Genomic DNA, 27,894 nt, shown 5'->3' on the forward strand with positions numbered 1-27,894 from the left:
GCGCGACGGCGGCCGCGCGGGGCCGAGTGGCGGAGGGCGCGTGGGGCGCGGCGGGCGGCGGCGGCGGCGGCGGGGCCGGCGGTGACCGCCGAGGGGGGGCCCCCCGGTGCTGCGGAGGCTGCGGGAGGCGCGGTGAGTGCGGGGCCCCCCGGGGAGCCCCCGGCAGGGAGGGCCCCGCTCACCCCGCTGCGCTTCCCCGCAGGGACGAGCTGCTGAGCTCCGGCTTCTGGGAGGAGAGCGCCGGTGCGTGCGGGGGCCGGGAGGGGAGGGGATCGGGGGGACCGGGGTGGGGCCGGAGAAGGCCGGGGGGGACCGGGGGGCACCGGGGGGAGACCGGGGCAGGAGCGGGGGGGGGCGGCGGGGCACCGGGGGCACCGGTGTGCCGGTATGTGGGTGTACCGACGTGCCGGCGTACGGGTATCGCGGTGTAACGGTATCTCGGTGTATCCCTGTGCCGGTTCCCGCTGTGCCCGTGCCGCTGGACCGCGCCTGACGCCCGCCCCCCCCAGGAGCCGTTCGGGCCCCGCCGTGCTGGCGCGGGCGGCCGTGGCGCTGCGTCTGCTACGGGCTGGGCCGCTTCGGGACGTGCCCGCCGGCCGGCACCAGCTGGCCTTCCTGATGCTGCTGCTCGACCTGCTGGCGGTACGCCGCCGGCACCGCGCCCCACGCGTGTCACGGCCCACGCGGGGCCCGGTCCCCACCCCTGTCCCGACCCGCGCGCGTCCCCCCACGCGTGTCACCCGTCCCACGCAGGGCCCTGTCCCCGCCCGTGCCCTCAGCCCCCGACGCGTGTCCCCAGCCAACGCAGGGCCCAGTCCCACCAACACGCGTGTTCCTACCCCACCCGTGCCCCACAGCTCACACTTGGCCCGGTCCCATGCACGTCCCCAACCCCACTGCGTGTCCCCAGCCCAGCCCGGGGCCCTGTCCCCAACCCGTGTCCCCCCCACGCACGTCCTCACACCACACAGGGTGCTTTCCGTGTCCCACCCCACGCGTGTCCCCTGCCCCCACAGGGCTCCGTCCCCACGGGTCCCCACACGTGTCCATGACACCACGCTCAGCCCTGTCCCCCCCCGTGCGTCCCCCATGCGTGCTCCCACGCCACGCTCTGCCCCGTCCCCACCCGACGCGTGCCCCCGCAGGTGCCGCCCGACCGCTGCTCGGTGTTCGACCCGTCCTTCTCGGAGCTGGAGGTGGCGGCGCTGGGCGAGCTGGGGCTGCGGCTGCTCCCGGAGAACGAGGTGAGGGCGGCCCCGGGGTCCCGCCCGCGTCTGGCCCCTGGTGCATGCCGGGCCCCACCAGCCGTGCTCCCCGCAGGAGGGCAAGCACCGTGGTCCAGGAGGGCCCACGCTGTTCTACATGGTGCACTGCGGGAAGGCGCTGTACAACAACCTCCTGTGGAGGAACTGGTCCCCTGCAGGCCCTGCTCCGACATGGTCATCATCGGCAACAGCTTTAAGGGGGATCGAGGAGAGGTGCGCACCCGCCCCGGCCCTGCTCTCCTCTCTGCTTCCTTCCCTCTTATTTGCCTTTTGCCTGCGCTTCTGTCAGGGACGTCTGCGTGGTGCCCAAGGCTCGGCTCAGGGTTCAGCGAGCTGGCGCAACAGCAGCGCTCAGGCATCTCTTACCCCTCCTGTCCCCCGCAGCTGCAGAGTTGTGTCCAGCTCCCCGGAAGGGCACGGACCTAACGCTAGCTCCGCCTTTGTTTGCAGAGTGCCGTCAAGAATACTGGAGAGAGATTACTCCTACGTAGCAAAGGTGGGAAGCACGGGTTTTTTAAAAGCTACTGGTTTGTGCTGACAAAGCCGCCTTTTAATGAGAAAGGGAATTAATTGCAACTGTAAGAAGGGGGTGTTTTTAAAACCTCCTGCCTTCTCAGCTAGAGTATAAAAACGAACCCCTTTAGGACCATTTTTTGTTGTCTGCAGAAGACACTGAACAGGGGTACAGCTAAACACCGTTCCCATCACCGTGTAACCTCACAGAAACGTTTTTACATCATACATAACATTTTTTCCAATGTGCTTAGGTCTTAAAAGGGGAAGTAGCGCTCCCAGCACACCCTCGGTACACGACACCTTTAACGACACCGCTCCACTGGTTTCCCCCGCACAAACTGGAGCGGCTCTCCGCGGAGGTTTGGGAGTTTCTGGAGGAGCCGACGTACCAGGAGTGCGAGGACTTGGAGATCATCAGGAAGGGGGACGAAGGTAACGGGCGCAGCCCCACGGCAGCGCAGTCCTGACTGCTCCCCGGGCGGCTGCCCCGGGGCCGCGTCCCTCCTCCCAGGGTAACGCCAGCACGGCGGAGAAGCCCAAGCACAGAGAGCGTCACCCCCACCTGCGAGCGTGGCGCCTGGATGCTGAGCCCTATGGGACAGTGTTGTAGCTTAGTGGTTTTTAATAAAGTGGAAGCTGTGCTTTGACTGATGCTTTGACTCACTTAACTAGAGCAAACTTGGTTAACTGCTGCAACCTGCCTTTTAAACCAGCCGCAGGGCACGGTGACCGCGCTTCTGATCTCCCCTTTCGTGAGCAATTCAAAGCCTTCGCCTGTATCACGCACGTTTTGACGTATAGCGAAGGGCAAGTAATTTGAGGGAGGTGCAGTTGAAAGCGGCAGTAGCTGGTTCTAACACAGGCTCATGAAAGCTCTTCCCCAGGCAGGGGACTCGAGCTGTTCAGCGCTACTCAAACCAGCTCTCCAGACATTCCTCTCTGAAGAGCCACGTCATTTCCCTCTGGGAAACAAGTGCCCTGAACTACTGAGTTCCTATAGCACATTTGAACGTACCAGAAAAGCAATCGCCCTTCCAGCTCTGCTTTGACAGGGCAGAGAGGGGCACCGGGAGCTGATGCGGGCCTGAGAGCTGGGGCAGGGACCTGGCTGAACAAGCCCGCGGCACACCTGGAGAGGCGGCCCAGGTCCCGGCCGCAGCTGGCAGAGAAGGGCCCACTGTGAGGGACGGCATCAGGATCATAATTATCACTGCCAGGGCAGCGCGCAGCTGAGCAGCTGTGAAATCTTCGTGAGGGGAGCCTTTCACGCTGAGCTGCCGTTGGTGATGGCCCTGCTTCGAGCAGAGAGCGACTGCCAGTGGTCCCTTCTAACCCTCACCGGCCTAATGATTTCAAACAATTACTGCTGAAGTGGTGTCACAAGTGGCCATTACACAACATCCGAACTGCTGGCTCCTCCTCAGCACCACCTTCCATGAATAATTTCACCTCTTGACCCTGTCGAAGCAGCTAAGAAACCAATCCTGGTATACAGCTGAAGCTTCGTTATTTACAAATCTGTAACTTCTTTATTTTAAGACAGTCACCCTAAAAATATCATTGAGATCATCTTTACAGTTCGAAGCAGGAGCCTCACTTCGCCATATCGATGAGGCTCTGGAGGGAGGTCGGCACCCAAGTCTTTTCTCCTTGCACAAACACAACGCCCCTGTCGATGTAAATCACAATCCGTCCAAACGTGTACAGCTGTTTCCCTTCGTGCCGCTTGCCGATCACGGGCATGAACACGATGTTGTGCTCCTCTGCCTTCGTCTGAATCAGGTCCTTAAAGTTCATCGGCACGGAGCTGGCGGCCATGCCGATGCCTCGCTGGGCCATGTTCTCGGCCTCTCGCCGCTCCTGCATGGCCTCATACTGGAAGTCTTTCCTCCGCTCCGTGTGCGTGAGGTACGCGATGTTCTCCCGAGCACCCGGCTGCATGTAGCCACCTGGTGGGCAGACAAAAGGTGAGAACAAGGTCCCAGCCTGCTCCTTGTGCAAGGTCCCTGGGCAAAGTCAGTCCAGGACACAGTAAATATTATTAAATAAGTAAAGTTGAGCCATAATGTTCTGAATCATCCCTTACAGCTTTTGTTGCTTAAGTTTTAGTGTTAACGTTAATACGACAGACTAGATAGCTGAATCAGAGAACTGCAGCAAAGAGACAGGGTTTGATATAATCCCCAACTGAATCTGAGCGTGCACAAGAGGACGCTGCGCTCCTACTGGAAAAGGGAAAATGACAACAAACGGCAACAACAAAACGTACTCCTCAAGGCCCAACCCCAGCCTGTGGTCCCCACGTGCCACCTCCGAGTTACAAACAGTGACTGTTGCAACACGGCTAAGGACTGCAGGCACCACGCTGCAAGAAGCAGCGCTGCATCACAGGGCTTTCGCCGTGTGCAGCTGCACGAGTACCATGCCAGAAATTTCTCAATAGCTGAATTCCTCTTAGTGCAATGCCTGCCTGTTTTACCCCGGGAACAAACACTTAAAATAGAGCTTAAGGAATTATCCGTGTTTCTGATGCAAACTCTCCATCGCGCTATGAAGCAAGCGGCTAAGAAGAACACAGGTAAACAGCAGTCTCTGAGGGCAGGACAAATTTCAGGCACTGCTCCCTTGGGCATTTCCTTCCCTTCTTACTCAGTTCCATTTCCAGCAAATTCCTAACGATCTCTTTATATCAGAGGGAGGGTCACGTGGAAGGAAGGGCACTGCTCCAAAGCTAAGGAGAAGGACCTGTATCTCACCATAAAGGGAGGAAAAAAACCAACCCCCTAATTATAGCTTCAGAAGCCAACGTTTTGAAATGATGCTCTCTGCTGCTCTCTCCTGACATAAAATACGCTGTATCCAGGCTAGGCTGAAAGGAGAATCAGTAACCTCATGGCACAGACAACCGGACATTAAAAACAGTTTGTGCTTCAGTGAAGCACAGATAATTACCATGGGCAGAGCAAAGTAAAAATCGCTTTGGTTCTTAACGCTCACTGGAGCAGCTGCAGTGCTGATTAGCAGGGCCATTCCCAAATACAGCCTCACAAGAACCAAGCGCTGCTGTGCTGCCATCACAGCGAGCGGAGCCATCACAGGAAGCCACCTACCAACGCTGGAAGAGACAGCCCGGTTCATGATATCAAGAGCTTCGTTAAATTTGTCTTTGATCGACGGATGTGCCAACACTTGGTCTGAGAACATGGACTTCCAGCCCAAGTACCACTTTGTAATCTCTTCGTAATTGGGGCTGTTACTGAGCCAAGAGCACAGCACCTGCAAAACAACATGACCAGTCAAATGCAATTGGACACATTTGTGAAAGAATGTCCGTATAATGCATTACTTTATACTGAGCTTTCAGTAAAAGAAGGGCCGTGACAGTCTGAGGAAAGAGTCCGGTCTCCTGCGTGTGGAGCTACGACAGAGACAGCTCCACGTAGCAGTTAAACCATTTCAGCGCCGGGGCAGCAACTGATAGGCCAGGGTCACTAAAACGCTTCGCTTTGAATCACGCCTGTCAGAAATGACTCAACCTTGGTAAGTTCCTCACCTGCAGCCACTTGGGGAAGAAGTGTTTCTCCAGCAGCCCGACAAGACTGGAGACAGAAATCATCCCCTCCCAGTCAATCACCCAGTAGAAGGCATCCATGTGCTGCTGGTGCGGGTTTATTATGAGTTCGTTCAAACACATCCCTAGGAAACAGGAAGAAGAGTTACCGGAGAACTCTACTTCCGAGCGCCCTGACCCATTTCACGACGATATATACGCGATTTGAGGAGCCACGGTATTGCACCAGGAGACATTTGGGCTCTTTAAACTGTTCACCTGATCCCTGACGCTGGAACAGTGCGCTATTTCCCACGATCACAATTTGCTGCCAGAGCTGAGAAACTTAAAACGCTCAGCTGTTGTTGCTTTTGGTTTTTTTTGGACCACAGAGCTTTTTAGCCAAGTTGCATGGCTGAGGGATTGCAAAATCTCACGGTGAAAGCACTAACCCAGGCCTAAGAATACAGGAGTACCACGCCACGGAATGCCTCCCCATCGCTATCCGACAGCCATCAGATATTCCTGTCGGCTGAAGGACAGAGGAATCAGATGACTTAGAAAAATAAACAAAACACTGAGGATAATCACAGGACTTCCCGTGATTTCTACAATGTCCGCGCCTCTTAAAAAAAGCATAGTAGTGGTAACGCAAAAGAAGGTGCAAACTCTGTCTAAACTCACTAGTAGTTTTTGAAGTGACACTGACAATTGTGCCCATGTGATTTTTCAAGGGTTAAGGGGGAAGGTGACAACTAGCAGATACAGCACGTAAACTGATGTTATTTGGCTTGTCTCACCTAGCTTAGGCACGATGTTTTTGACCATGAAGGCCTCCCACGACCCAGGTGTGAACACGTCCTTCCAGGGCTGAAGGATGAGTTTGGCTGAGGAGTCGCTGGGATGCCATTTCTGCAGCGCGTTCGCCAGCTTGTTTCGGATGGGAGAATAGAGCGGCTCTAATCGTGCCTGCATCAGGGGAAGCCAGGGATGGATCCACGAATGGATTGGGACTGTGTCTGTCAAAGGATTCCAGCTTTCAACCTTAAGGCAAACACGGAAGAGATTTCCTAAGTCTATCCGCTGGCGGCAAGTCTTGCCAGATACGGAAAGGGCCATAACGTAACCCCCCAATTCCTAAATGCACTGACGGGGGCAACAGGCTGGCGTTTTGGAGGTGGTAGTTGGCTGAAATTGAATCGCTGGCTCAGAGTAAGGCTTCATTGTAGCGCAGCTCTCCCATCTTACCTCTTTCTGTAGCTTGGGGAAGATGAGCTGATCCAGAATGTTATCCAGTATCCACACGGGAACAACGTGTACCCAGCTATCCAAGAAATCCACCATCGATCCACAGTTCCTCGGTTGCCACTGAGCTACTATGTTTCTGACGTATGGCATCCAGATTTCCCACATCAGTCTGGAAAAAAAAAAAATCAAAGTTAAGTTTAAAGCTGTAGCCCCAAGCCTAGGTAAACCAGCCGGGTAACTTATTTAAAAGCTACTCCCTTTTGTACAGTAAACAGCTGGATTTTAACAGACACCTCAAGAGACTCATCTGGAAAGCACGCTTTCTCTCTTCCATCACTGAGGAAGCAGCATTTGAAGATACTAAACAAGGTGCGATTAATTTCTGATTTACCTGTGGAAAGCATCTGTCGAGAGGTCCTGCCCACCGTGCGATAAGAGCTGGTCGTTTTCTAGAAGGCTCTTCCACTTGGCTATAATCTCCGTGCCGTACGTACAGTCCTGGGAACGATAAGGCGTAAGCGGTCTTTACCCTTTTTCATTCCTTTCAGCTGGCGTCTACACAGAACAGGCCGATGGCACGCCCCCCAGGCAGCTTTCGCACCGACTCAGAAGACAAGCTAGCGGCTTGCAGCAGTTATTAAAGTCCCACAAGAGGAACCCCCCTTTATGGATTTATCGCACCTCCAGAAGGAGGAAGAGGATTGTCAGAACTTTTCCAGGGGCACAGAGAATACAGACTCTTAACGAACCACAGCCTAAATGGCATTAGGAATAAACGCCGCATACCTGACTGCTTGAAAAACAGACCCCTCCGCTTTCCAGAAAACAAGGACTAGGGATTTAGCTTTTATTTGCCTTTTCTTCCTAACGTCCACGAAAAGGCTTGATTTTACTCTTACAAGCTCCCAAACTGTCAGCCATTTTACAGAACACTGGCCTCGGGCCTTAGGAAAGGTCTGAGCACGTGTGCAGGGTGGATCCACCTTCCTGCACGTTTATCTCACTCTGACAGGAACGCTGGCAGCCTGCTCTGGAGCCTTCTCTTCTCCTGCCAGGTGAGAGGAAGGGTCCCTCTCTTTTTTTTTATTTTCTCTCCAAACTGGACAGGAGTTCTGGGCAAGGAGGGGGGAAGTCAAGATGATAAAAAACTTAAGCCGTCAATTAAGACCTGCGGATAAATCGAACTAGCGCGCACCTTGAGGGGATCCCAGTTCTTGAAGTAATCTTTCATGAGAGGATAGACTATTGCCACTGCCAGGTCTACCCTATCAGACATTCTGTATTCTTCGTAGTACTTGTCTTGGAGCGTCTCAAAAATCTTTGCACACTCATCCAGGGTCAAGGGATTCTCACAGTTGGGCTGCATCCGTCTCTCGCACTCTTCCACCATGTCCAGGACCTTGCTGAGATTGCTGATCGCGGTCTCCTCGTGCGAGAGGACTTCAGACATCTTCTGAATCTCGTGGGTCAGGTTGACGACCATGTCCCTCTCGTACTGCAGCTGCCGGTCGCTCTGGATGATCTCCTGCTCCGTGATGTCGATGAGGAGCTGTAAGTTGTGCTCCAGCTCGGGCAAGGCAAATCCCTGCGGCTTGGCGTCTTTGCCCAGCGGCTGCTGAGGGCTGTCGTCTGGGATGTTGTGCTTGTGGCTAATTTGACTGTAGCTGTAATAAACCTTTTGTTCCCGGCCCGTCATATCTATAACCTTCCAACAAACAAGAAAAACATGTCTTAAAAAACGTATTTCACGTTAAATCAGGAGGAAATCCCTTACCAAACTGGGAGATTTTCAACGACCTTCGTTACTCCTGCAGGCTAGTAATGAGATCTGGCATTCTGACGGGGGCAACAGGACGCTACCTCTAGAAAGGCCCACTCCTGGCGCGAAGATTTACAACGCGTAAAAACACTTTGCAGTCAGAGCTGGAAGACACCACCTCTGAGCTCAATTTTACTCCTTCTCTGAGTTAATCTGCAAACTGCGTTGATGCACGCAGTGTTTTGGTTTTGTACAGAAGTCTTAGGTAATTTAATACTTTTTAAAAACACGTTAATTTTAGGTGAATATCTTAATTAAGCTACGTGAGCTATGACAAATGTGAAACAACTTACGAAGCAAACAAACCCAATGTCCCCGGTGATGTTGTGGTCTATTAAATGAGTCGATAACGAGTCTGAGGCCTCGATTTGCACGAGGCTGTAGACAGTCGGTTTTTAGAACTGCCTTCTATTAAGGCTAAAAAGCACTCACAACATTTAGTGGACGAACTGGCTTCCAGAGATGCCACCGCTTGGGTAGCAGCCTTACCTTGACTTGAGACAGCTCCTTCTGAGGGGCTGAAAGCTGTTTGTTGATCCTGCCCTTGGCTTTCAGTTCTTCTACTGTCTTATAGCTGTATTTGGGCTTTTTCTTGCCTCCATTGGGATCCTTCCGCCACTGGCTGAGCTCTTTTTGAAATTCCTAAATGAAAACAAAGAGAAGTTGCTGTTGATGCTCTGTCTCACCCCCAAATTGTCTGTTTTCTATGGAAAAAATAACCACCAGATCAATGAAGAATGCTGTAGAGCAGAATAATAAGGAAAGAGGCAAAGCACAGCAGCCAGCTGGCTCAGCCAACCACCTTATTCTCAAGGCTAGCAGAATGTTTCTTACTTTTTCTTTTTTCTCCCTCTAAGCAGAAGCCAACTATTTATTTGGGAGGGGACTGTTTGAGGGTGGGGTTCTAGGAAGACTACCAGAATAAAGTGAGCCAGAACCAACAAAAAGAACATTGCAAGGACAGGAAAAGATACCACACGAGTTGGTTAGATACGTCTTTACCTTCGTATCTAAAATGACCTCAGTTAGTTTTCTTTACCAGGGAAGAGGATACTAGAACTGATTTTGTACAAGTAAGAGGGAAAGCAGGTGTACCAGGAGCCATACAAATACCTCTTCAGCTTCTTCTTCTGAGTCAACGACAGGGAAGTCTTGCAGAGACTGGCTGGTTCGTTCAGAGCCGTATGCTCCCACAGCTCCTTTGCCTTTTCTCTGTTTGGCCTCAATCGGGTTGATAATACCTAACAAGACAGTAGTTACGTCAGGAGGAAGAACAGCTTAACTCAGAGACAATATTTTTCTTACAGTACCTGAATTATCTGATCAGCACAAACACCCAGCCGAGCGCTCCACCTCTGTTCCTGTGCCATCCTTTTCCACTTCGCTAACTTCTTAATGGCCACAGAATCACCGATTTGCATACGCACACAGTGGTACTCACATCCGTACTTTATTGCTTTTTTATTCTATCACATACTGTAACATCTCCTTTTCTGTGAGCTGCCAACCCTGGGCATTTCGTCTCCCTTCTTTCTTCCTGCTCTCACTTGCAGGAGAACAAGAACACAACACTGGCCTTTGGTAAATTAAATACAATTGAACCTTGCCATGAGGGCCCAGATCACTCGCAAGAGAAACAAGAACTCATTTGTAAGCCGCCTCAATGAGAGCTCTTTAAAGAGCTCAACCTCTTCTCCAACTCACAACTTCACAAGAAACAACCAGACAACGGCAGTACCTTGAGCATTCTTCCCGAGACCTTTTCCGGGAACATAACCCATCTTCTGGAGGAGCTTCTGCCCGATTCCCTTGGTGTGTCTCTCCCAGCTGCCAAAGTCCATGAAAGATTTTGTCCCCCCTACGAAGCCTTTCTGACTAGGCTTGAAGTTACCGCCCTATTAGAACACACAAACAGACCACAAAAGACGTTTAAGGAACCGTAACAGCCGAGCCCTGCCGAGTTTCTCTCCGAGAGGCAGAACTGCCCAGGAGCGCTTCAGCTGTCACGCGGCGCACTGCTGCTTCTCCCGCTCACCACATCAGGGAGCCACGTCTGTGCCGATGGAAGCTGCCTGCCAGGTAGCAACCCACGGGAGCTGCTAGTTATCAGGCTCTGCCACTGCCTTCAGCTGGAGCTGTTTCCCGATTCTTACCGAATTTGATAGTTGAAAACAAGTATTTTATTTATTTTTTACTGTGTAACACGCTGGGATTAGCCATACCATTCAGCGAGATTAAAAATTTGGGGGAGAATTTTGGTTGACCAAAGAAAGGAACTAAAACATGCACGTTCTTTTAGTTTAACCTCAGCTGGCCACAGGATTATTTAGGAAGACAAAAGAGCCCGCAAGGGAGTGTTTTTCCGAAGGGCACGCAGCATTACATCAGAATAACCGTGAGCAGAGAGACAAAACGCCTCCCTTAATCGAGCGCTGTCCTGCGTGGCTCCCTGGTTTCAGTTACTTCTCCCTTTCCTTAGTGCTCCCTCATTGTTCCACGGCCTCTGACCACCACCTAAGCCCCACAGACACGTTACACAGAGCTGAGACTCCCCGGGCCGCTCACCGTTTTGAGCTTCTTCGGCACGAACTCCTTGGGCATTTCCTCCTGCTTGGCGGGCTTCTCATCTTCCTCAGAGTCCTCCTCCGACCCATCCTCCGCCGCCGCCGCCGCCTTCTTCAGCCCGGCGCTGATGAAGTTCACGGGGGCCGAGTAGTCTCTGGAGCTGCACCGAGACAGACCGGGGAGCGGTCACCGACCGGGACCGGGACCGGGACCGGCCCCGGGGAGTGGGGGGGGGGGGGGGGGGGGGGGGGGGGGGGGGGGGGGGGGGGTGGGGGGGGGGGGGGGGGTGGGGGGGGGTGGGGGGGGGGGGGGGGTGGGGCGGCACTGCGGAGGCACGGCCTGGGGGCGCCGCGGCTCGGTACCGCGCCTTGGGGCCGAACGGGGAGGGCTGGGGCGGCGGGGGCCGCGGCCTGGCGCTGCCTTCACCGGTGGCAGCGGGGGATGCCCGGGGAGCCCCGGGCCGGCCGGGGGGGCCCTCGCGGCCGGGAGGCGCCGGGCCCGTCCGTCCCCTTCCCCCCCCCCCCCCCCCCCCCCCCGTACCGCTTGCCGCCGAAGCTGGGCCGCTCCTCGTCCGAGTCGCGCTCCGCCCACACGCCGTACGTGCCTCCTCCTTGGAGGGCCGTGCCGCGCGCGGTGCGGGTTGAACTCGTTGTGCAGGTCCCACTCCGACACCTCGAAGCGCTCCAGCTCCACGCCGTCCTCCGCGCCGTACAGGTGCGACATCGACATGGCGCCCCCCGGCACGGCCCCGCCGCCCGGCCCGCTGCTGCCCCCGCTGCTGCCCCCTCAGCCCCCGGTAGCCGGAAGCGCGCCGTCCCCTTCCGGTACTTCCGGTACTTCCGGCACCGCGCCCCGCCCCGCCCCACCATAGAGACGCCGCCCGGAAGGAGCGGCCGCGCTCGCGCCCCCTGCGGGTGGGGGCCAGCCCCGGGTCCTCCCGGTGCGGGGCCGCCTATATTAACGCGTGTATGAACTAATTATCAAGTAACTCAACCACAGCCCGCACACGGCCGCATGTAGTAACACAGCATATATTAATAGACTCTTAAATACAGTCTGTACACGGCGGGGGCCGTTACGGCCCGCCCCCGCCGGGCCCGGGCTGCGACCCCACAGCGGGGCCGGTACCGGCGCCAGGCCCGGGGAGCCCCGGCTGGGGCGGGGGGCGGGGGCCGGGGGCACGCCCGGCCGGTCCTGTCCGCGGGCAGCGCCGCCAGCGCCCAACCGGCCTCCGGCCACGGCCTCCTGGCGCTGTCCGCAGCAGCCTGCAAGAGAGAAAGGGAGCGGGCGTCAGGGAGCGGCCCCGAGGCACCGGGCGGGAGGCACCGGCTGTCAGGGAGCGGCCCCGAGGCGCCCCCCGGTGTCAGGGAGCGGCCCCGAGGCGCCCCCCGGTGTCAGGGAGCGGCCCCGAGGCGCCCCCAGCGCGGCCCTCACGCCGCCGGGGCCCCCGAGCTGCCCCCACGCAGCAGCCCCCCAGCAGCAGCCCCCCAGGCACACCGAGCTCCGGCTCAGGGCACGCCTCTGTTCCCACCCAATGCTCCCGCCTTTATTTTTATTTTATTTTTTTAGCCCGGACACTGCTGTGAAATGGGAATTCCCAAGCGTTCGATTCCGGCAAGAGAAATGGCCTTTATGTTTTAGCACGGAGGCTGCCTGAAAAGAGACGGAGGCATCCAACGCGCTGCACTGAGGGCCACTCTCGAAGTCGAGGGCAGCAGCCCGGGTGTGCTGAGCGGGCAGCAGCCGTGCCGGCCTCCTCCTCCCTCTTGGTGGCGGCTCGGCACAGCCGCCCCTTCCCACAGCCCCGCTTTGTGTTCCCCACAGGGGCGCTCGGCAATAACGCTCCCAAGCGGGTGACTTCAGTTTTGCCGAAGTAAGCCTCTTTCAGGGCTCGGGGGAAAAAAAGCCCTGGCAAATCACCTCACGTAACAGCACGGCTCTGAAAACTTAAAGCAACTGTGAAAGAGATCGTTGGCATGGTGAGCGTGCCTGGAGCAGCCTGGCTAATCCACAGGCACGAGAAATTACACGAGCAAAATGCTATCCCTGGAGCAATGCAGGCGATTTGCACAGTCCCAAATTAAACTACAAGGTCTTACCTGGAAATCATTAATTTTATTAGTGAGAAGATGATGTGTTCTGCATCACCTACAACAACCAAGAAACAGAAGGATCAGTTTTAAGTCACCGTCTGCAATTCAAAGCATTCCCAATGCGCTCCCTGTATCAGGAAAGGGAAACGGCCAGGACAAAACGGTGCCACGGCACAGAACCAGCAGCCACGAGACTCGGCCACGGGCCTGCAGCTTCTCACTTCCCTCCTGAACGTGCACCGCGAGCCACGCGGGGTGGCCACTCAGGAACTGCAAGTGACACCTCCTGCAGTGAATGCACGTGGGTGCTTGCTCCCCCAGCAGCCCCGTTTCCTCACTGCAGGGTTTGGCCACGCATGTTTGCACGTGACTGGGGCAGTGCAGATCAATCTGCTTGCTTAAGGAGTCCCCATGCCAAACAGGTCAAACGGGCACCTTTGATCAAAACATCTGTGGAACTCCACACCAACCTACTGCACCTCCTGTGCAGGCAGGCAGTGCTTTCTGGAGAGTCAAGAAGTCTATTTTGTTTTTAAGTCTTTATATGTGATGGCTGTTGGACAGCTCTGCACTGTAAAAGATGGTCATCAGCTGTTCTGAAACACCGCTCTGCAAGGAGCGAGCCATGCAGCGTATGTTTGACACTGAAATACAACCACACAGATACAGGAACAAGAAGGCCTATCTGTATCCTGAAATCAGATAAGCAATCCTTCCCGAAACATGGCAAGACCCAGGACAACAAAAAACTTTTGAGTTTCAGAACAGAAGCAAGGTGGAAGTGTCTTAAAGTAAGAGAATGAAGAACTCGAGTTTGAGGAGTGAACGCAGAGCTCTACAGCAATAACCCACAAGCAAGAGCAGAACAGAAAGAGCTGACGGGGTGAATGAGCAGGCTGTGAGCAGCACAGAACACCACTAGGATTTGTCGTGACCAAGACAGGATGTCAAAATAAAAGCGTGGAGGGTGGAGCGGTGCACAGCAGGAAGGACAGAACAACAGAGCAGTGCCGGGAGTGCTTCCCCAGCTGGGCTGCCCAGCCTGCAAACGCCCGTAAGAGGGAGCAAGGGACCAGGCACCCAGGGCAAAGTGCTCAGATGTGGCATGGGACGTACCTGCAGGTGACCTTTCAAGTTGGCTGGCGTTTTATATTCCCCTTTTAAAACCTGTGGAAAAGAAAAAATTACTGACCGCTTCTTGGATAGCGACTGTACGAACATCTGCAAGTGCACCCTGCGAACTGCGGCGTGTGGCCTGGTACACGTGAGCCAGCAGAAACCTCGGGAGCATTGTTCCGCCTCGTGCTGGTGCCGTACTGGGGCGACAGCAGGAGGCTTGCTCCCGAGGGACTGAAGGCAGAGGCAGGGAAAGGCACCCCGCTACAGGGACCTGGCACAAGCTGCTCGTCTTGATCACCCCCAGCCTTGGGAGAGGGTTTCATCTTTACCATCATGCCAGCTCTCCAAACATAACCCAAGAAGTACCGAAAGGCCCAAGTCAGAGACCCGCAGTCCCTAGCTCTGCCCAGTGCAGATGTTCACTCAAATCATCCGTGTCCTCCAACAGCTCTCAGCAAGCACAGAGAGCAAGGAGGAACTGCGAGAGCCCAGAGCACTCAGAGCACAGACCGGCTCCAGGGAAGCTCTTCTGGGCTGCCAGGTTTGTGCTGCTGCCCTCCTGCCTGCCCACAGCCCTGCCCGCAGCACAACAGGAACAGGCACCCCCACAACAGGGACAGGCACCCCCCACTCCCATCAATGTGACGAGGGAAACCTCGTCACGGGGACTGCACACAGGGCTGGGGGCTGCAGAATCCAACCCCAGTCCGGGTAGGACCGGTCCACCCCGAAGTGTGAGAAATTCCCTCTCTAGTAACTGCTGTCTGCGGCTCGGCAGCTTCTTCCTCCCCGTTCTGATCCAGACACGTGAGTCAATATTCTAAAAAAAGTTCTTCTGGTTTTGCCCAAAGACATTATGAGCCTCCAGTCACTTTCCCCGTGGGACTGCGGGAGTGGCTGGCGAGCTCCACGCAGACACAGCACAGCCCGAGCTTTCTCGTGGGGCCAGACTGGAGTGTCTAGTGCCAACACCCCCACATCCAGATAACGTCGCCGTACACCACTAACCCCCACGGCTGGGTTCGAGACCGGGGCTGGATCGGGGAGGGACAGGTCAGTATCTGCCACAACAGAAAAACGAACCCCACCACAAAATCACAGGGAGCACAGTCGCTCCGAGCCACGCCAGGCTCCGTGTACCGCATGTAACTCCGGAAATCTGCTCGGTGTAACCGCACAGCGACCGCTCAGGCTCCCACAGGGAGCAGAGCTTTTGTGTCTCCGCTCTTTTTTGACTCGCTTCAGGAGCCCGTGCAGCTGCAGGCGGCTGTGTGGGTGCAGAGCTCTGCAGTCCAACACCAACGCCCCTTCCCGTCAGCGCCTGGCCGCGCTCCAGGCGGCGGCGACACTCACTCTGTGCGTGTTGTTGACGACCAGCGGGTCCGGGTGGCCGTAGTGGGGCGGATTGGCGTACGGGTCGTAGCCCAGCCTGGCAAGCATGGGAGCTATGTGGGCCATGTCCTGCAGCACATCCCCCGGGATGTGCCCGATCCATTTCGATAACGCCTCCATGTTCACCGGCTTGATGACCTGGTCTGTCGATCTTTCTATCCTGGAAGGAAACAAAGAAAAACGTAAAACGAGGCACTAAAGCTGCTGTCGCTTGGGTTTCGCAGACACGCTGGGCTGGCGGAAGCCTTCGGCTGGGCTAGCTGCCACCTGAACGTTTTGCTTTCGGTGCCCAAGACAAGTGTGCGGCTCAAATGCTGTTCTGCACCTGGTGTGAGCGCGGGCAGAGCCCCCACGGGCACAGTGGTGCTGCTCCGGGGGCAGCCGAGGTGCCTGCAGCCCTGGGGCTCGGGTCCCTGCGTGACCGCGCTCACACAGGCACTGTGCGAGCTCCCGCCTGCCTCCTCGCCAGCTGCTGCTCCACCCAAACCGCGGCTCCACACGAGCCACTCGCCCTGCAATGGATCCCGGCCGCTACACCCAGCAGGACCAGCTCTGACAAGCAAAGCCAGCCACGGAGCCCTGCTGCGCTGCACTTGCTGCTCCCCTCCCACCCTGCGTGGGGAGGACGCCCAGCCCAGGGCTGGCTCGGCTGCAGCCCAGGGAAACCACACCCAGCCCCGCAGAGGCAGCGCCGCGCGCTGAAACGGGCAAATGTGCACAGCGCCTGCAGCCCGGGAGCCTCGGGACCGCCACCCGGGCGGTGAGGCACGAGGGACACGCAGGGCCACACGGCCCCGTCGGCACCAGCGCTTCCACGCCGGCCGCACGCCCCGCGCTGTCCCCGAGGAGAGGAGCGGCCACGTGCCCCGCTGCAGCTCCCCGCAGCACTGCTCTGGTGCATCGAGCTGATGCAGGCGAGAGGAATTTACACCAAGACTGCTTGCGTGGTTCCCGTAAACGGCCGAGTACATCTTGCTAAGGCAGGCTTAAGCTTCCCTGAGGAAAGAAAGAGCAATAAAAGACCTGAAGAAGGTGGGCGAAGGCAGGCACCTCCTAGAGCCCGGAGATGCAGAGCCAGCGAGGAGGGACCTGGGTGTGTCTCCACGGGAGAGAGCATTCGTTTCGTTCTGCAACACCAGCACCGACAGAATTACTGCACACCACAACGTGACTCAGCAGCAGCAAAACTGCAATCACGCTAGGAAGATTTGAGGATGGGTGGAGAAAAGGCACGTTAAAGAGCTCAAGCTTCTGAGCAAGCAGTTCTTTTCGAATTAAAGGTCGATGTCACTTCTGCACTGTCAAGAAAGATGAATAAAACAGTCACCCGCTCCTACAACCCTCGTCTGGCAGGCTGCTCGCTGGGGTACAACAGACTGCTACCATCAAGTCCTCCTTTGCTCAGAAACGCAAACCTGCTGCAGTAAAACTGGACGTGCTGCAGCTTCTACCCCTAAAAAGCACGCACCGACACAGGGAACGGATCTTTGCCCCCCGGTTTTAGCCCCGACCGGCTTTGTGTAACGAAATGCTCCTCGGGAAGCAGAGACCAGAGCTGAGACACTCACTTGGAAAGGGACACTCCGCCGGGCTTCCCTATCAGCTCCTCGTGATGCAGCACGGCGTCGCTCCAGGAGATGTCCAGGAACTTCATGATGGCATGCATGGACTGCTCGGGGTGCAGCACCAGCTGCTCGTAGTAGACGGGCAGGCAGCGGGACCGCCCGATCTCCAGGCACTGGGAGTACATCACCTCGATCGCTTTGTTCCACTTGGTCAGGCAGTCCCGGTAGCTGTTCAGGTCAAAGCCCGCGATCGTCACTTTCCGTGTGATCATGGAGTGCACCGAAGCCCGACCGTCTCGAACCATCAGGAGGAACTTGGAATTGGGAAACAGCCTGGACAGGTAGACGGAGGACTTCAACGTGAAGGGGTCCTTGTTACACAAATACCTGGCCGGCTCGCCGTGCTTGGCGATCACCTCCAGTATAAAGGCCTGCATGGCGGCGTCCAAGACCTGGTCCGTCACCCCCGCCTCGTCCAGGCGCATCTTCTCTCGGCCCGACTTGGACCAGGCCTGCCGCATCGCCAGCACGCGGGGGATGATGCGGGTCTCCTCCCCGCAGCGCACCTCGGGGTGGGCGTCGAGCATGGCCCTCATCAGCGTCGTGCCGCTCCGGGGGACGCCGCCGATGAATATCAGGGGCATCTCCTTGCTGTAGCGGTACTCGACGTGGTTGGAGTCCATCATGACCAGCTCCTCGTTCTCCGGCCTCATCAGCCGGTGCCTCCTCTTGTTCAGGACCTGCTGGCACTCCAGGACCTGCTGGCCAAGGTGCAGAGTCACCATCAGGGCGACCACCGAGCCCACCGCCAGCAGCACCCGCCTCATGGTCACCCGCATCCTGCTGTGCTCTACATGGGCTGGAGACCGACAGGCGACCACGCTTCAGCTTTCAGCTAGCGAGCGTCCAACCCAGCGGGCATCTGCAAGAGAAAGAGAGCGCCTCCGGTGAGCGGGGCCGGCGCCGGCCGCAGCGGCACCTCCGCGCCCAGCCTGGCTCCTCGGGACGCCCGCGCCACCCCCAGGCTTTCATCAGCTCCTACCTATCAGCGCTTTTCAGGCTAGGTGTCTTCTCCCCAGCACGTAATTAAAGCGTGTCTGAGAGCACGCCCAAAGAGATTACTCTCGACTGTTTCTGTACCCAGGATCTCAGGTTTGTGGCTGGAGCAAAGCTCCACGGACGTTTTGGAGAGGAGGGACCACCACTCACCCAGTCAGCTCTTACAGAACCGTTTCCTTAAGGCACCGACCGGCTTTGCCTTCATCCGGTTACTCCTTTGGATCGAGCGTGTATTAAGTTAGGAGAAAAATCTCTGGCTTTACTTCCACCAACAGCGTAAGACACCTTTAAAGAGCCTGCTCCACCCCAGACGAACCCCGACGCTCCCACCCTTCTCCTTCCTCTCAGCACGGGTTCCCTGCACCCAGCGCACCACCTTCCTCTCACTCCCGCCGGCCACCTGTTGCCTTCCCACAACGTCTGTAGTTTTACATGTGCTGCCACAGGGGAGGGAGAAGGCCGAAATAAAGAGAAAACCAAAAGCATCTCATGCAAATTTGAAGCGCCCGACTCAGAAGAAGCAATTACCCATTAGAACGAAACGAGTTGAGAAATTAAACCAATTTCAGGGGTAACGCGTCAGTAACAGCAGCGTGCGGTCTGCGCTCGACACCTGCACCCCGGACTGACCTTACACTGACGTCCTTGGAGCCCTCCCGTGGTCCCAGGCCAGGTGTCTGCTCCGCGGGACGCTCCGGCAGCAGGCCGCCCGTCCCCGCGCCGCTGCCCGCGGTGGCTCCCAGGAGAACCGGCCCCGTCCCACGCCCGCCCCCTTCTCCCTCCCTCTGTGAGCGCGGGTTTTGCAATCCTCCCGGGGTCACGCAGGGACTTCGAGTTCCTCGTGAATACACGGCCGGGGCGGGAGCTGAGGCGAGCGGAAGGAACGGGACGTCCACGCGCTTCAGTTCGCCGACAAGCAAAAGAGCCGCCTCGGAAACGCGGCCTCCCCTCTCCGCTCCTCGTGAAAGCGCGCCGTTAGCAGCGGGCGCCGCGGAGCGGGGAGCAGCCAGCAGAGCCTGCCCGGCGCAGCCCGGTGGCACGGCGCCCGTCCCCGTGGCACGGCGCCCGGTGGCACGGCGCCCACCCCGCAACCTCGCGCCCCATCCAGCCCCTGCCCGCTGCACCCGGCTGCTCCCGCCCGCCTGCAGCCCTGCGCACCACCAGGGGCAGACCCGGCGAGGCGGCGCCCGCCTGCCCGGCCAGGTAGGCTCCTTCCCACCCCGACAGCAGGGTAACGCCACCCTGGGACCACCCGCGTGGCCGTGTCACTGCCTGGGCTGACTGCTCTGTCACCGTGCCAAGGGGCAGCAGTGCCAGCCGCGTGCCCGCGCTCTGTGCAAAAGTCAAAAAGCCGAACGCGGGTACGCTCGGTCCGACCGCAAGTCGCAGGGAACAACGAACAGCTCCCTGGCATTTAGTCAGCACCAGGCGCAGCCGGAGCCAGTGAACGGACAAGCCCTGTCTGCTCCACCCTGCTATCTCGATCTGCTTCAGTCATGTAAACGTATTCAAATGTTCACCCTAAAAGTAATTGCTGAAGGCCACAAGACCCATTGCAATGCACTGCAGTCGGAGCACTCGGGATTTAAGGCCAGCTGGAATAATTAGGGCTGTGCAGACCAAGACAGGCTAATTAGCAGGAAAGATCAGCAGTGCAGAAGGAGGCTGGGAGCACAGAAGTGCTCTGTTCTTTGCAATAACGGCTTACAGGGAGCATTTCCCACCGCGATGCTCCCCGGCACAAAGGAATTCTCTCATTTTGCTGGGCAGAGGGGAAGGCTGGCTGCGAGCCCGCCCGCGCCACCCCTCGGCTCCAGGGAACCCGCGTGGGGGCTCGACCCGCCCGCCATGGGGGCACACGGCCCCCCCAGAGCCCACCCCGCAGCGGCACCGCTGCCGTGGGCCGGGGAGAATGCCGAAACGCGGGGGCTGACGGCCACGGGCAGGGACACAGCTCCTCCATTCCCGCTGTGAGCTGGACCCCCCCTGCTGCAGCACACCGCTGCCCCCCCTCAGCGAAAACCCCGCTCTGCCCCCCGCGGGGCGCCACGGGACTGAAGGGGCTGAAGCACGCTGAACGTCTCGGCGGGGATTACCCCCATACCTGGGCCGGCGGAACCAAGAGCGGCGAGCGCTCAGCAGCATTCTGCTGGGCGACTGCAAACAGCTCCAGCTTATTTTTGAGTCTTGAGCGTAACCCTCCGAATAACCGTCAGAATTGCCCCAAATTTACGGGGCTTATTAGCCTATGAGAAGGCGGGGTCGGACGGCTCCCTGCACAGCAGACACCGTGCTGTAAAACAGCCTGGCACAAGCGGGCAGCACGGCCGGCTGGTCAGAGGCACCTGCGGGCCTCCAGGTACCTACCTGCCCCTGAGCCCTCCCCTCCAGCAGGAGGCAGGGGGCTCTCGGCCTCCCCTCCCGCACAGCGCCGCGGGGACAGCAGGGAGCAGCGGGGAGCAGCGGGGAGCAGCGGGGAGCAGCGGGGACAGCGGGGACAGCGGGGAGCAGTGGGGACAGCGGGGAGCAGCGGGGACAGTGGGGAGCAGTGGGGACAGCGGGGACAGCGGGGAGCAGTGGGGACAGCGGGGAGCAGCGGGGACAGTGGGGAGCAGTGGGGACAGCGGGGAGCAGTGGGGACAGCGGGGAGCAGCGGGGACAGCGGGGAGCAGTGGGGACAGCGGGGACAGCGGGGAGCAGCGGGGACAGCGGGGAGCAGCGGGGAGCCGCGGGGAGCCGCGGGGAGCAGCGGGGACAGCGGGGAGCAGCGGGGCAGGACACAGCTGTGACCAGCTGCAGGCAGCGCAAGGCTCGTGCAGGAAGCCGAGTGTGAGGGAAGATGCGGGCTGGTGGGGAAGTGACAGCAAAGCGGTGACCAGCAAGGACACCAGAGGCCCTGTAGGCAAAGCGCCTTCCATATTTTGCATGCTGCTAAGACATCCGTATCAATCAGGCTTAAAGCGTTCCTCGTAAGCTACCAAAGGCAATAAAATATTAACGGAGCATCAGTGAAGGTGCGGGCAGACGTATGAAATATTCATCAGTCCACTGCTGGGACCACCGGGGAATCAACCGCTCTGGCAAGAGCTCTCCATGCAGGCCTACCTCCTCCCCGCGTGTTCATCTTGCTGCTAGCCGAGTGTCACGCCGATACACACCCAGGTGGCCGCAGAAATACCTAATGGGGAAGAAAAAGCACAGGGTCGATTTGTTTGTTGATCACAGATAGGTACGAGCGTGGTTACAAGCGCTGCTCTTCCTCCTTGGCACCGTCCCCGCCGCACGCACGCCTCCTGCCCAAAAGCTCCCTCCGAGCCCCGGGAGAGGCGGCCCTCGGGGACACCTCCGGCCAGCACCCAGAGCAGGGCCGGGGTGCGGGCGGCTCGGCAGCCCTCATCCTGCCCAGCTGCGTTTTGGTGCTGGCAGAGCTGGGACAGCACAGGGAGAAGAGGGGCGGCAGGACGGTGGCTGCTCTGTGCAGGAAACTGAGTGCCCTGGAAGGGAGAAGCCCCAGAGGAGCAGAAGCAGCTGCAGTACCTAAAAGCAGGCGGCCAGCTGTCCAAACGTGGCACGGTTCCACTGCACACAAGTGACCGGAGCAGCACAGCCTGTCCCAGAGGAAGCAGCTTCAGACTCGCTCACCGCAGGCTTTGTTACAAACGCTGGAATCAGACAGAAGCCAGGATGCTGTCAGAGCTCCCGAAGCAGCAACAGCAAAGGGAGCCCAGAGGACACCTCGCGTCCAGGCCCTGAAACTCGACGCTCGCAGCTCCCAGCAAGGCCACGGGGATGCAAAGCTCAAGACCAGAGCAACGCCACGGAGCTGCGTGAAGCTGATATCCCCCCGGTGCCAGTTCAAGGGCGAGAGCCGGCCCCAGCACTGCCCCGGTGCTCCCGGCTGCCCGGCGCAGCTCCAGCTCCTGGCGGCTGCAGGACCGAGCCCGCCAGGCGCCCCCGAGGACACGACACTGCCCGTGCCCGTCCGCGGGCCCCGGAGCACGGCGCAGCCCCGCAGCCCTCCTGCACTCAGCTCCCCTCCGTGTGACGCCGTCCCAGCGCGGGAGGATGTTCGTGAGAACATCTGAAGCGCAGACACTGATTGTTATTCCAGCTACCCAAGAGTCTCCTCCTCTCCTGCCCAGTGCCTGGGGACGTCACGGGCCCCTCTGCCTTTGCACTAATTAGGAACAAGAGGGAAACTCCACCCGGCGGGGACGTCGCAGCGGGGCAGAGCTCAGCTGCAGCACATGCATCGCCCTCCTTCCCCACAGGGCCTCCTCCGCCGACCCCGGGATTCCAGGTCTGGACGAGGCTGCAGGTCTGCGCGGCAGCAGCCGCATCCCCGGGTGCGCCCCTGCAGCAGCGCGAGCTCTGCAGCACCACGAGCCGTCTGGTGCACCCAGCGGCAGCGGTTTAACAGCCGCCCCGCTCCGGAAACCCCTCCGGCTCTTGCCCTCGCACACACGCAGACGCACGCTTGCAGACTTCCTTCCTGCGCCTCCCGCCGCAGAGCGGGGCCGTGCAGCGTGCCATCGCGCAGCCGGGCGCCTGCAGCGCCCCTACACCACCCCTACACCCTCCTGAGAAGGGGTCCCGTGGCAGGCAGAGGCGGGGGCACACGGCCCCGAGGGGACACGCTGGCTGCAGGGCAAGACAGCAGCCGCTTGTGGTGCTGAAGGCGCGGCCAGCGGGGAAGGCACCGCGCCGCAGCCCCGTGTCGCTGCCTGCTCACTGCAACGCAAAAAGCACGGCTCGCCCGCGCTGCCCATCGCCAGGCCCTGTGCTGCGGGGCTGTGCCGTGCCTGGGGACGCCTCTGTGCCGGCACGCGATGAACTCACCATACACAGGCAGGCAGAGCTCACAAACAAACACCGCTGGAGCGGGACAGGCAGCCCCGCACACCAGCTCGCCCGGGGACGGCCACGTTCCAAGCGCAGACGATCCGCAGCGAAGCGATGTTGCGGGTACGTTTTTCAAAGCAGTGACGCGTTACGAACAAGCAACCAAAACAGCTCCTACAAGAAGCGTAACGTGATCAGAAAATGCATTTTCTTTTAAATCATTCCCAGAAACGGTTGCTGTTCTTCGCAGCTCCCCCAAAAGCCATAGGTGGGGCATGGAAAAATTTAGCTCAAATCCTTGGTGCTTAATAAAGGATGAGGAACTGCGAGCGTCCTCGTGGTGGAACAGCAGCAGCAGCTGTGGTCAGCAAAAACACACTAATGCATCTAACTGGCATCTTTGCAAATCAGCAAAACTTAATTACTTAATTGATAGCCTTCAACTAATCCACGCGCTGTGTGCAGCGCAGGAACACACGCGGCCTGCCGGGAGGCGACCTCGGCTGGTGCACCCCGGGCCCGCGGCACAGCGGGGCCAGGCGGTGGGAGAAGGGCTTGTACGTGCCTGAGATTATGCTGCTGAAGGGTACCAACAGTGTTCAAATTGGAAAAAAAAAAAAAAAGAGTTGCTTTTAAGCAACCACGTGACGAGAGCAGCAACACCAAGAGCAGGGCGTTTTTGCTTACTAAGGCTAAGGAGGTGCTGAAGGCCACAAAGCCGGGAGCATCTACAGGAACCAGAAGCCAACCCCACTAAAAATATATGGATTTTAGACCACTTTGGGGTTATGGGTCCCTTTGAAAATCCCCAGATAGAACAAAGAGCACTGCGGCTTGCATTTGCAGCACCACAATCCCGGGCACAGCGGTGAGAGCAGCACGAGGTCGGAGCTCAGGCATGGCCTGCGGCTCCCCCACCTGCACACCAAGCTGCCCTGGCAGCCCCATGGGTCCCACCCAGCCTCCTCTCCAAGGAGCATTTACCTCCCAAACCACAGAGCCCCCTGCATGGAGGCACGGGGGGACCTCCTCGCGCCGCTGAGTACCCAGGAGACGAGCCCAGGCCCAGGCGACGCAGGAGGGCGGAGGCAGCGCCCCGGCTCGACGCCGGCCTCCCTCGCTCAGCGGCGCCCGGCAGGTGCCAGGCGAGGCACGAACGCGGTTTGTTTGCTGCCTCGAGGCTGTCACCACCAGAGAAACCTTTCATTTTCCTGCTCAGTGCTAAAATGTTCCCGAAGTAATAAAAATCCCACCAGTTCTCGGTGTCTTCATTCCGTTTGCCTCCCGTGCCAAGCAGAGCCATGGCATTTTGTCGTTCTCTGAAGGAAACTGCAGGATCCACCTCTGCCAACCCCTCCGAGAGGCAAAACCCGACCAGCCCCGCTCTCCAGCTGCCCTATTAATTATGAAGTGCCTAAAATGAAAGCTGCCTGCAAACGGCAGCGCTGGAAGCGTCAGCCCCGGTGACCTGGAGCAAGCTTCCACACCCCAACAGGGCTCGGGCGGGCTCTGCTGCCGTCCCAGCCCCTTGGGAAAAAGAAGGAAAAGAGCCCAAAACGTGCTGCGGTGGCGACGGGGGCCGGAGAGCCGCCTGCCCACCGCCAGGGCCCGCAGCCGGTGGGGAAGCAAAGCCCGGTGTGCTGCTCCCCAGGCGCTCCTCCGAACGAGGAGGGCAGCAGGGCCGGGAGCAGGGCTCGTGGGGAGGACCCACGCCGCGAGGAGACCCGCCGGCCCACCGGCCCTGCGGCGAGGCGGCCACGGCCACACAGCACCCCCGGCCCCAGCGGCCCCCGGCGTGCCTGGGGCTGCCCTCGTTCGTCCTGGAGACAGCAGATTTCTGGCTAGCGATGGGGAAGTGGCTCTTGCCACATCTCATTTCACAACCCTCGCTGCTTCAGAGACGCTCGCAGCGAGGAACGCTCTCCTGCCCAGCACCGCGCACCAGGGCTGGCGAGCAGGAGCCCCGCGCAGGACCCCCGCCGCGGTGACGGACGTGGCCACCGGGCAAGGCGCAGCCATCGGCCCTCGCCGGGGAGCATCCGCGGTGCACGAAACCAGGCCAGCAGCTCTGAGCTTCAGAGGGACGTTTCTGACGTTTAATCAATTCACAGCTCCTCCTTGCCCACGACTGTAATTACATCGCGGTAATTCCCTCGGGGGACAAAGCCAAAGCCCCGCGGGCACCCCAGAGGACCGGCACTGAGAGCTCACAGACCGGCACCTCCGCTGCTCCTGCTTCTCCCCCACCCTCGCCCCTGGTGCCACCGACAGGAGCAGGAGCAGGGCCCGGGGCAGCGCAGTTTGCGTGCAGGCACTTATTCCTCCCAAGCTGCGTCCTGACGGGCTGCGCAAGTGAAACCGAGAGCGCCGCAGGTTTTCCTGCAGCGAGCTGCAGAGGGACCGGCGAGGGGAGCGCCGTGGCTGCCGAGGGCAGGGGTGTGCACGTTAATGCAGCAGCCTCGCTGCAAACCCAGCTCCGCACTCCCAGAGCTGAACAACACATTCCCCACAAGTGTGGGTGGTCAGAGCCTGCCATGCAACAGGGAGAAAAAGAAATCAAAGGAACTGCTAGAAAAAATACCGAGCATCTTCAAAAAAATATTTTCCAAGTCCCCATGCCAAACCGTCAGTCTTAACGAGCTCCGTTCCCGCACGCACAAAGATCAGGATCTGCAAAGTAAAGGTTGTTTCTACAAGAGAAACCCCAAAACCTCAAATTTGCTTAAGAAACAAAATCAAAATATTTTATTTCCCTATGAAGCAACACCAGCCATCCCCAGCCCCGAAGGCACCGAAGGAGGAAGGTGCGGGCAGGGGGCATCGGCTGCAGCCTGGCCCCGACCCCAGCCCCGTGTGGGTGCGCAGCCCCCCTCGGACAGGCGCAGCGCCCCAGTGCTGCCTGGTGGCTCGTGCAGCGCCCAGAGCCCGGGCAACTATTTGCTCCCAAGCCACGGCCCAGGAGGAGCTCGTCTCGTGGCACCGTGGGTGGATGAAAATGGAAAGGGGCCCTTGTGAGACGGCTGCCCCGTGCTCGCCGTGGCTGCCCTGCAGGACAAGCCACCCCACCTGGAGCCTCAGGGCTCTGAGCCTGACCTCGGCCGTCATTTACACGCGCAGACGAACCGAACCACGGCGATGGGCTCGGGGCGTCCTCAGCGTGCTATGCCAGCAGTGCCTGCAGCGCCTGCAGCCTGCGCGCGGCCGCTGCCGGCACCACCACCCGCGCCAGAGCCGTGCCCCGGCACTGAGCAGGAGCAGGGCAAAACCCAGCGCCTGCCCCACGCAGCTCAGGGACGCAGCCCCCAGGTCCGAAGGGCTGGCGGCAGCTGCACGGCAAGCACCTGGGCGCTGGGTGAGAAGCGGCCCTTCCCCAGCCCCGAGGCCGCCCGTCGAGCAACCTGCTGCTGCTGCCGGAGCTCCTCGCGGCCAGGTCCTGCACGGCGGGTGGGAAGGCCGGGTGGGTGCCCCGCGGGTGGGCTGCACCGCAGCCAGAGGGAAGTAAGGCACGCGGGGGACAGGGCAGCAAAGCTGCTCCCACAGGCCCTGCCTGCTCGCTGCCTGCACTCGCAGGGCTGTGAGATTTGAAGCACAGCAGCTCTCCTAGGGCAGGAAGGAGGCTGAGGCTTCCTAAAAGCATCACGGATTCGTCAGAAGACATCAGCGCAGTGCCAAGCAAAACCACCTGCTGGGGGGTTGCCTCCTTTCTCCAGGAACGTTCCTGACAGGCGCCGCACTTCGCAGAGCTCCCGCGATCCCACCCATCCCTACGGCCTCGGCACATCCGTAACGCAAACCGCCTTCGGGATTAGCTGCTTAAGACGGCTGCAGGAGCCGCTCGCGCGTTTTCTGAGACCCGCAGGCGGAGAGCAGCGGCCCCGCGGCCCTTCCGGGGGGCACGCGGCGACCGCACCCACAGACCCCGCGGCAGCTCCCACCGCTGCCCGCAGCCCCGAGCCGCCCCCGGGCGCGCGTTGGGGCATCGCCAGCTCACCACCAGCCCCCGGTGCTGGGCGGCGCGGCACCCACCCCGTCTGGAGCGGCAGGGAGGGACGGGACGGAGGCGCGCGGCCGCCACGGCGCGGGTGGCAGCGACGCCCGGGCCCGGCTCTCTCCCGGACGCAGCACCGGGGAGCACGGGCCCCAAAACTCCGAGGCCCCGAGGCTTGCTCGGGCGGCCGAGCCCTCGCGCGGGTGCTGCGCTGCGATGCTCGGGGGCGCGCGCGGGGCTGCGGGCAGCCCCCGGCCCCCAGCCGCCGCTCCCACGCACGGAGCAACCCGCGGCGGAGGAGGGAGCTCCGCGCCCCGGAGCGGACCGCCGGTGTCCGGGGGCGCCCGGGTCCCCGCGGCGGCAGCCCCCGCCGGCCCCCTCCCCGACGCCCACCTCCCGCGGGATCGCGCCCAGGCGGGGCGGCGGCCGCAGCAGGGTCCGGAACGGCCCGGCCCCGGGGCCGTTCGCCTCCCCGAGCCGGGGCCGGGCCGCGGGGGGCCGGGTCGGTGCCGCCCAGCGCCTCCGCTCCCCGCCGGGCACGGCGCGGGGCCGGGCTGCGGGCAGGGGGCGGCCCCGCGGCGCTGCTGGGGGCGCGGCCGAGCCGGTGCCGGCGTCCGCCCCGCTCCCCGCGGCGCTCCCGGAGCGGCGGCGGCGGATGGGGACAGCCCCGGCACGCCCGTCCCGCACCCGGGCACGGAGCCGAGCGCCGGGGAGCCGAGCGCCCCGCACCGGGCGCCGCGCACCGGGCGCCGGCAGCGTCCCCCCCCCCGCCCCGCACTCACCGGTGCCGGTGCCGGTGCCGCCGGCGGCGCGGAGCGGCGGGGACGCGGCGACGTCACGCGCACGAGGGGCCGGGATCCCCGCGCCGCGCGC

General features: G+C 59.9%; 3 protein-coding genes across 8 annotated transcripts; 1 reads left to right on the top strand and 2 right to left on the bottom strand.

The window, feature by feature from the left end:
• Positions 1–76: 76 nt before the first annotated feature.
• Positions 77–2,422, top strand: SRRD (SRR1 domain containing). Its single transcript, XM_040576538.1, has 7 exons — positions 77–132; positions 203–243; positions 510–642; positions 1,146–1,244; positions 1,321–1,478; positions 1,716–1,761; positions 2,033–2,422. The coding sequence occupies exons 3-7, from the start codon at positions 619–621 to the stop codon at positions 2,246–2,248; spliced, it is 543 nt and encodes a 180-aa protein (XP_040432472.1). The 5' UTR covers positions 77–132; positions 203–243; positions 510–618; the 3' UTR covers positions 2,249–2,422.
• Positions 2,423–3,290: 868 nt separating this feature from the next.
• Positions 3,291–11,795, bottom strand: TFIP11 (tuftelin interacting protein 11). The gene is given in 13 exon segments (XM_040576524.1): positions 3,291–3,730; positions 4,892–5,057; positions 5,335–5,477; positions 6,132–6,375; positions 6,580–6,748; positions 6,971–7,077; positions 7,775–8,284; positions 8,888–9,040; positions 9,512–9,639; positions 10,137–10,293; positions 10,964–11,123; positions 11,504–11,569; positions 11,571–11,795. Coding segments are annotated over 13 exon segments (2,481 nt in total). The 5' UTR covers positions 11,693–11,795; the 3' UTR covers positions 3,291–3,374.
• A 183-nt stretch (positions 11,796–11,978) lies between these two features.
• TPST2 (tyrosylprotein sulfotransferase 2) lies at positions 11,979–27,888 on the bottom strand. 6 transcript variants are annotated; one of them, XM_040576536.1, is made up of 7 exons: positions 27,804–27,888; positions 21,297–21,369; positions 17,136–18,054; positions 15,529–15,727; positions 14,173–14,223; positions 13,063–13,111; positions 11,979–12,228 (listed from the first exon to the last, which is right to left on the bottom strand). In XM_040576536.1, the coding sequence occupies exons 3-6, from the start codon at positions 17,969–17,971 to the stop codon at positions 13,082–13,084; spliced, it is 1,116 nt and encodes a 371-aa protein (XP_040432470.1). In that variant the 5' UTR covers positions 17,972–18,054; positions 21,297–21,369; positions 27,804–27,888; the 3' UTR covers positions 11,979–12,228; positions 13,063–13,081. The 6 variants fall into 6 exon arrangements, with proteins under 6 accessions (XP_040432470.1, XP_040432468.1, XP_040432467.1 ...); XM_040576534.1 differs by lacking the exon at positions 27,804–27,888 and adding an exon at positions 22,397–22,414; XM_040576533.1 differs by lacking the exon at positions 27,804–27,888 and adding an exon at positions 21,834–22,337.
• Between the last annotated feature and the right edge of the window lie 6 nt (positions 27,889–27,894).

The sequence above is a fragment of the Cygnus olor genome, chromosome 17, assembly GCF_009769625.2.
Source record: "Cygnus olor isolate bCygOlo1 chromosome 17, bCygOlo1.pri.v2, whole genome shotgun sequence".
Lineage (NCBI taxonomy): Eukaryota > Metazoa > Chordata > Aves > Anseriformes > Anatidae > Cygnus > Cygnus olor.

Bases quoted from the DNA above. Each gene is read 5' to 3' on its own strand.
- TPST2 (XM_040576536.1), bottom strand. From the start codon at position 17,971: ATGCGGGTGACCATGAGGCGGGTGCTGCTGGCGGTGGGCTCGGTGGTC. The intron at 15,728-17,135 runs GTGAGTGTCTCA...GTTTCCTTCCAG, and splicing joins GGCGGAGTGTCCCTTTCCAA to GATAGAAAGATCGACAGACC. The intron at 14,224-15,528 runs GTGAGTGTCGCC...TCTTTTCCACAG, and splicing joins TCGTCAACAACACGCACAGA to GTTTTAAAAGGGGAATATAA.
- SRRD (XM_040576538.1), top strand. From the start codon at position 619: ATGCTGCTGCTCGACCTGCTGGCG. The intron at 643-1,145 runs GTACGCCGCCGG...GTGCCCCCGCAG, and splicing joins TGCTGCTCGACCTGCTGGCG to GTGCCGCCCGACCGCTGCTC. The intron at 1,479-1,715 runs GTGCGCACCCGC...CTTTGTTTGCAG, and splicing joins TTAAGGGGGATCGAGGAGAG to AGTGCCGTCAAGAATACTGG.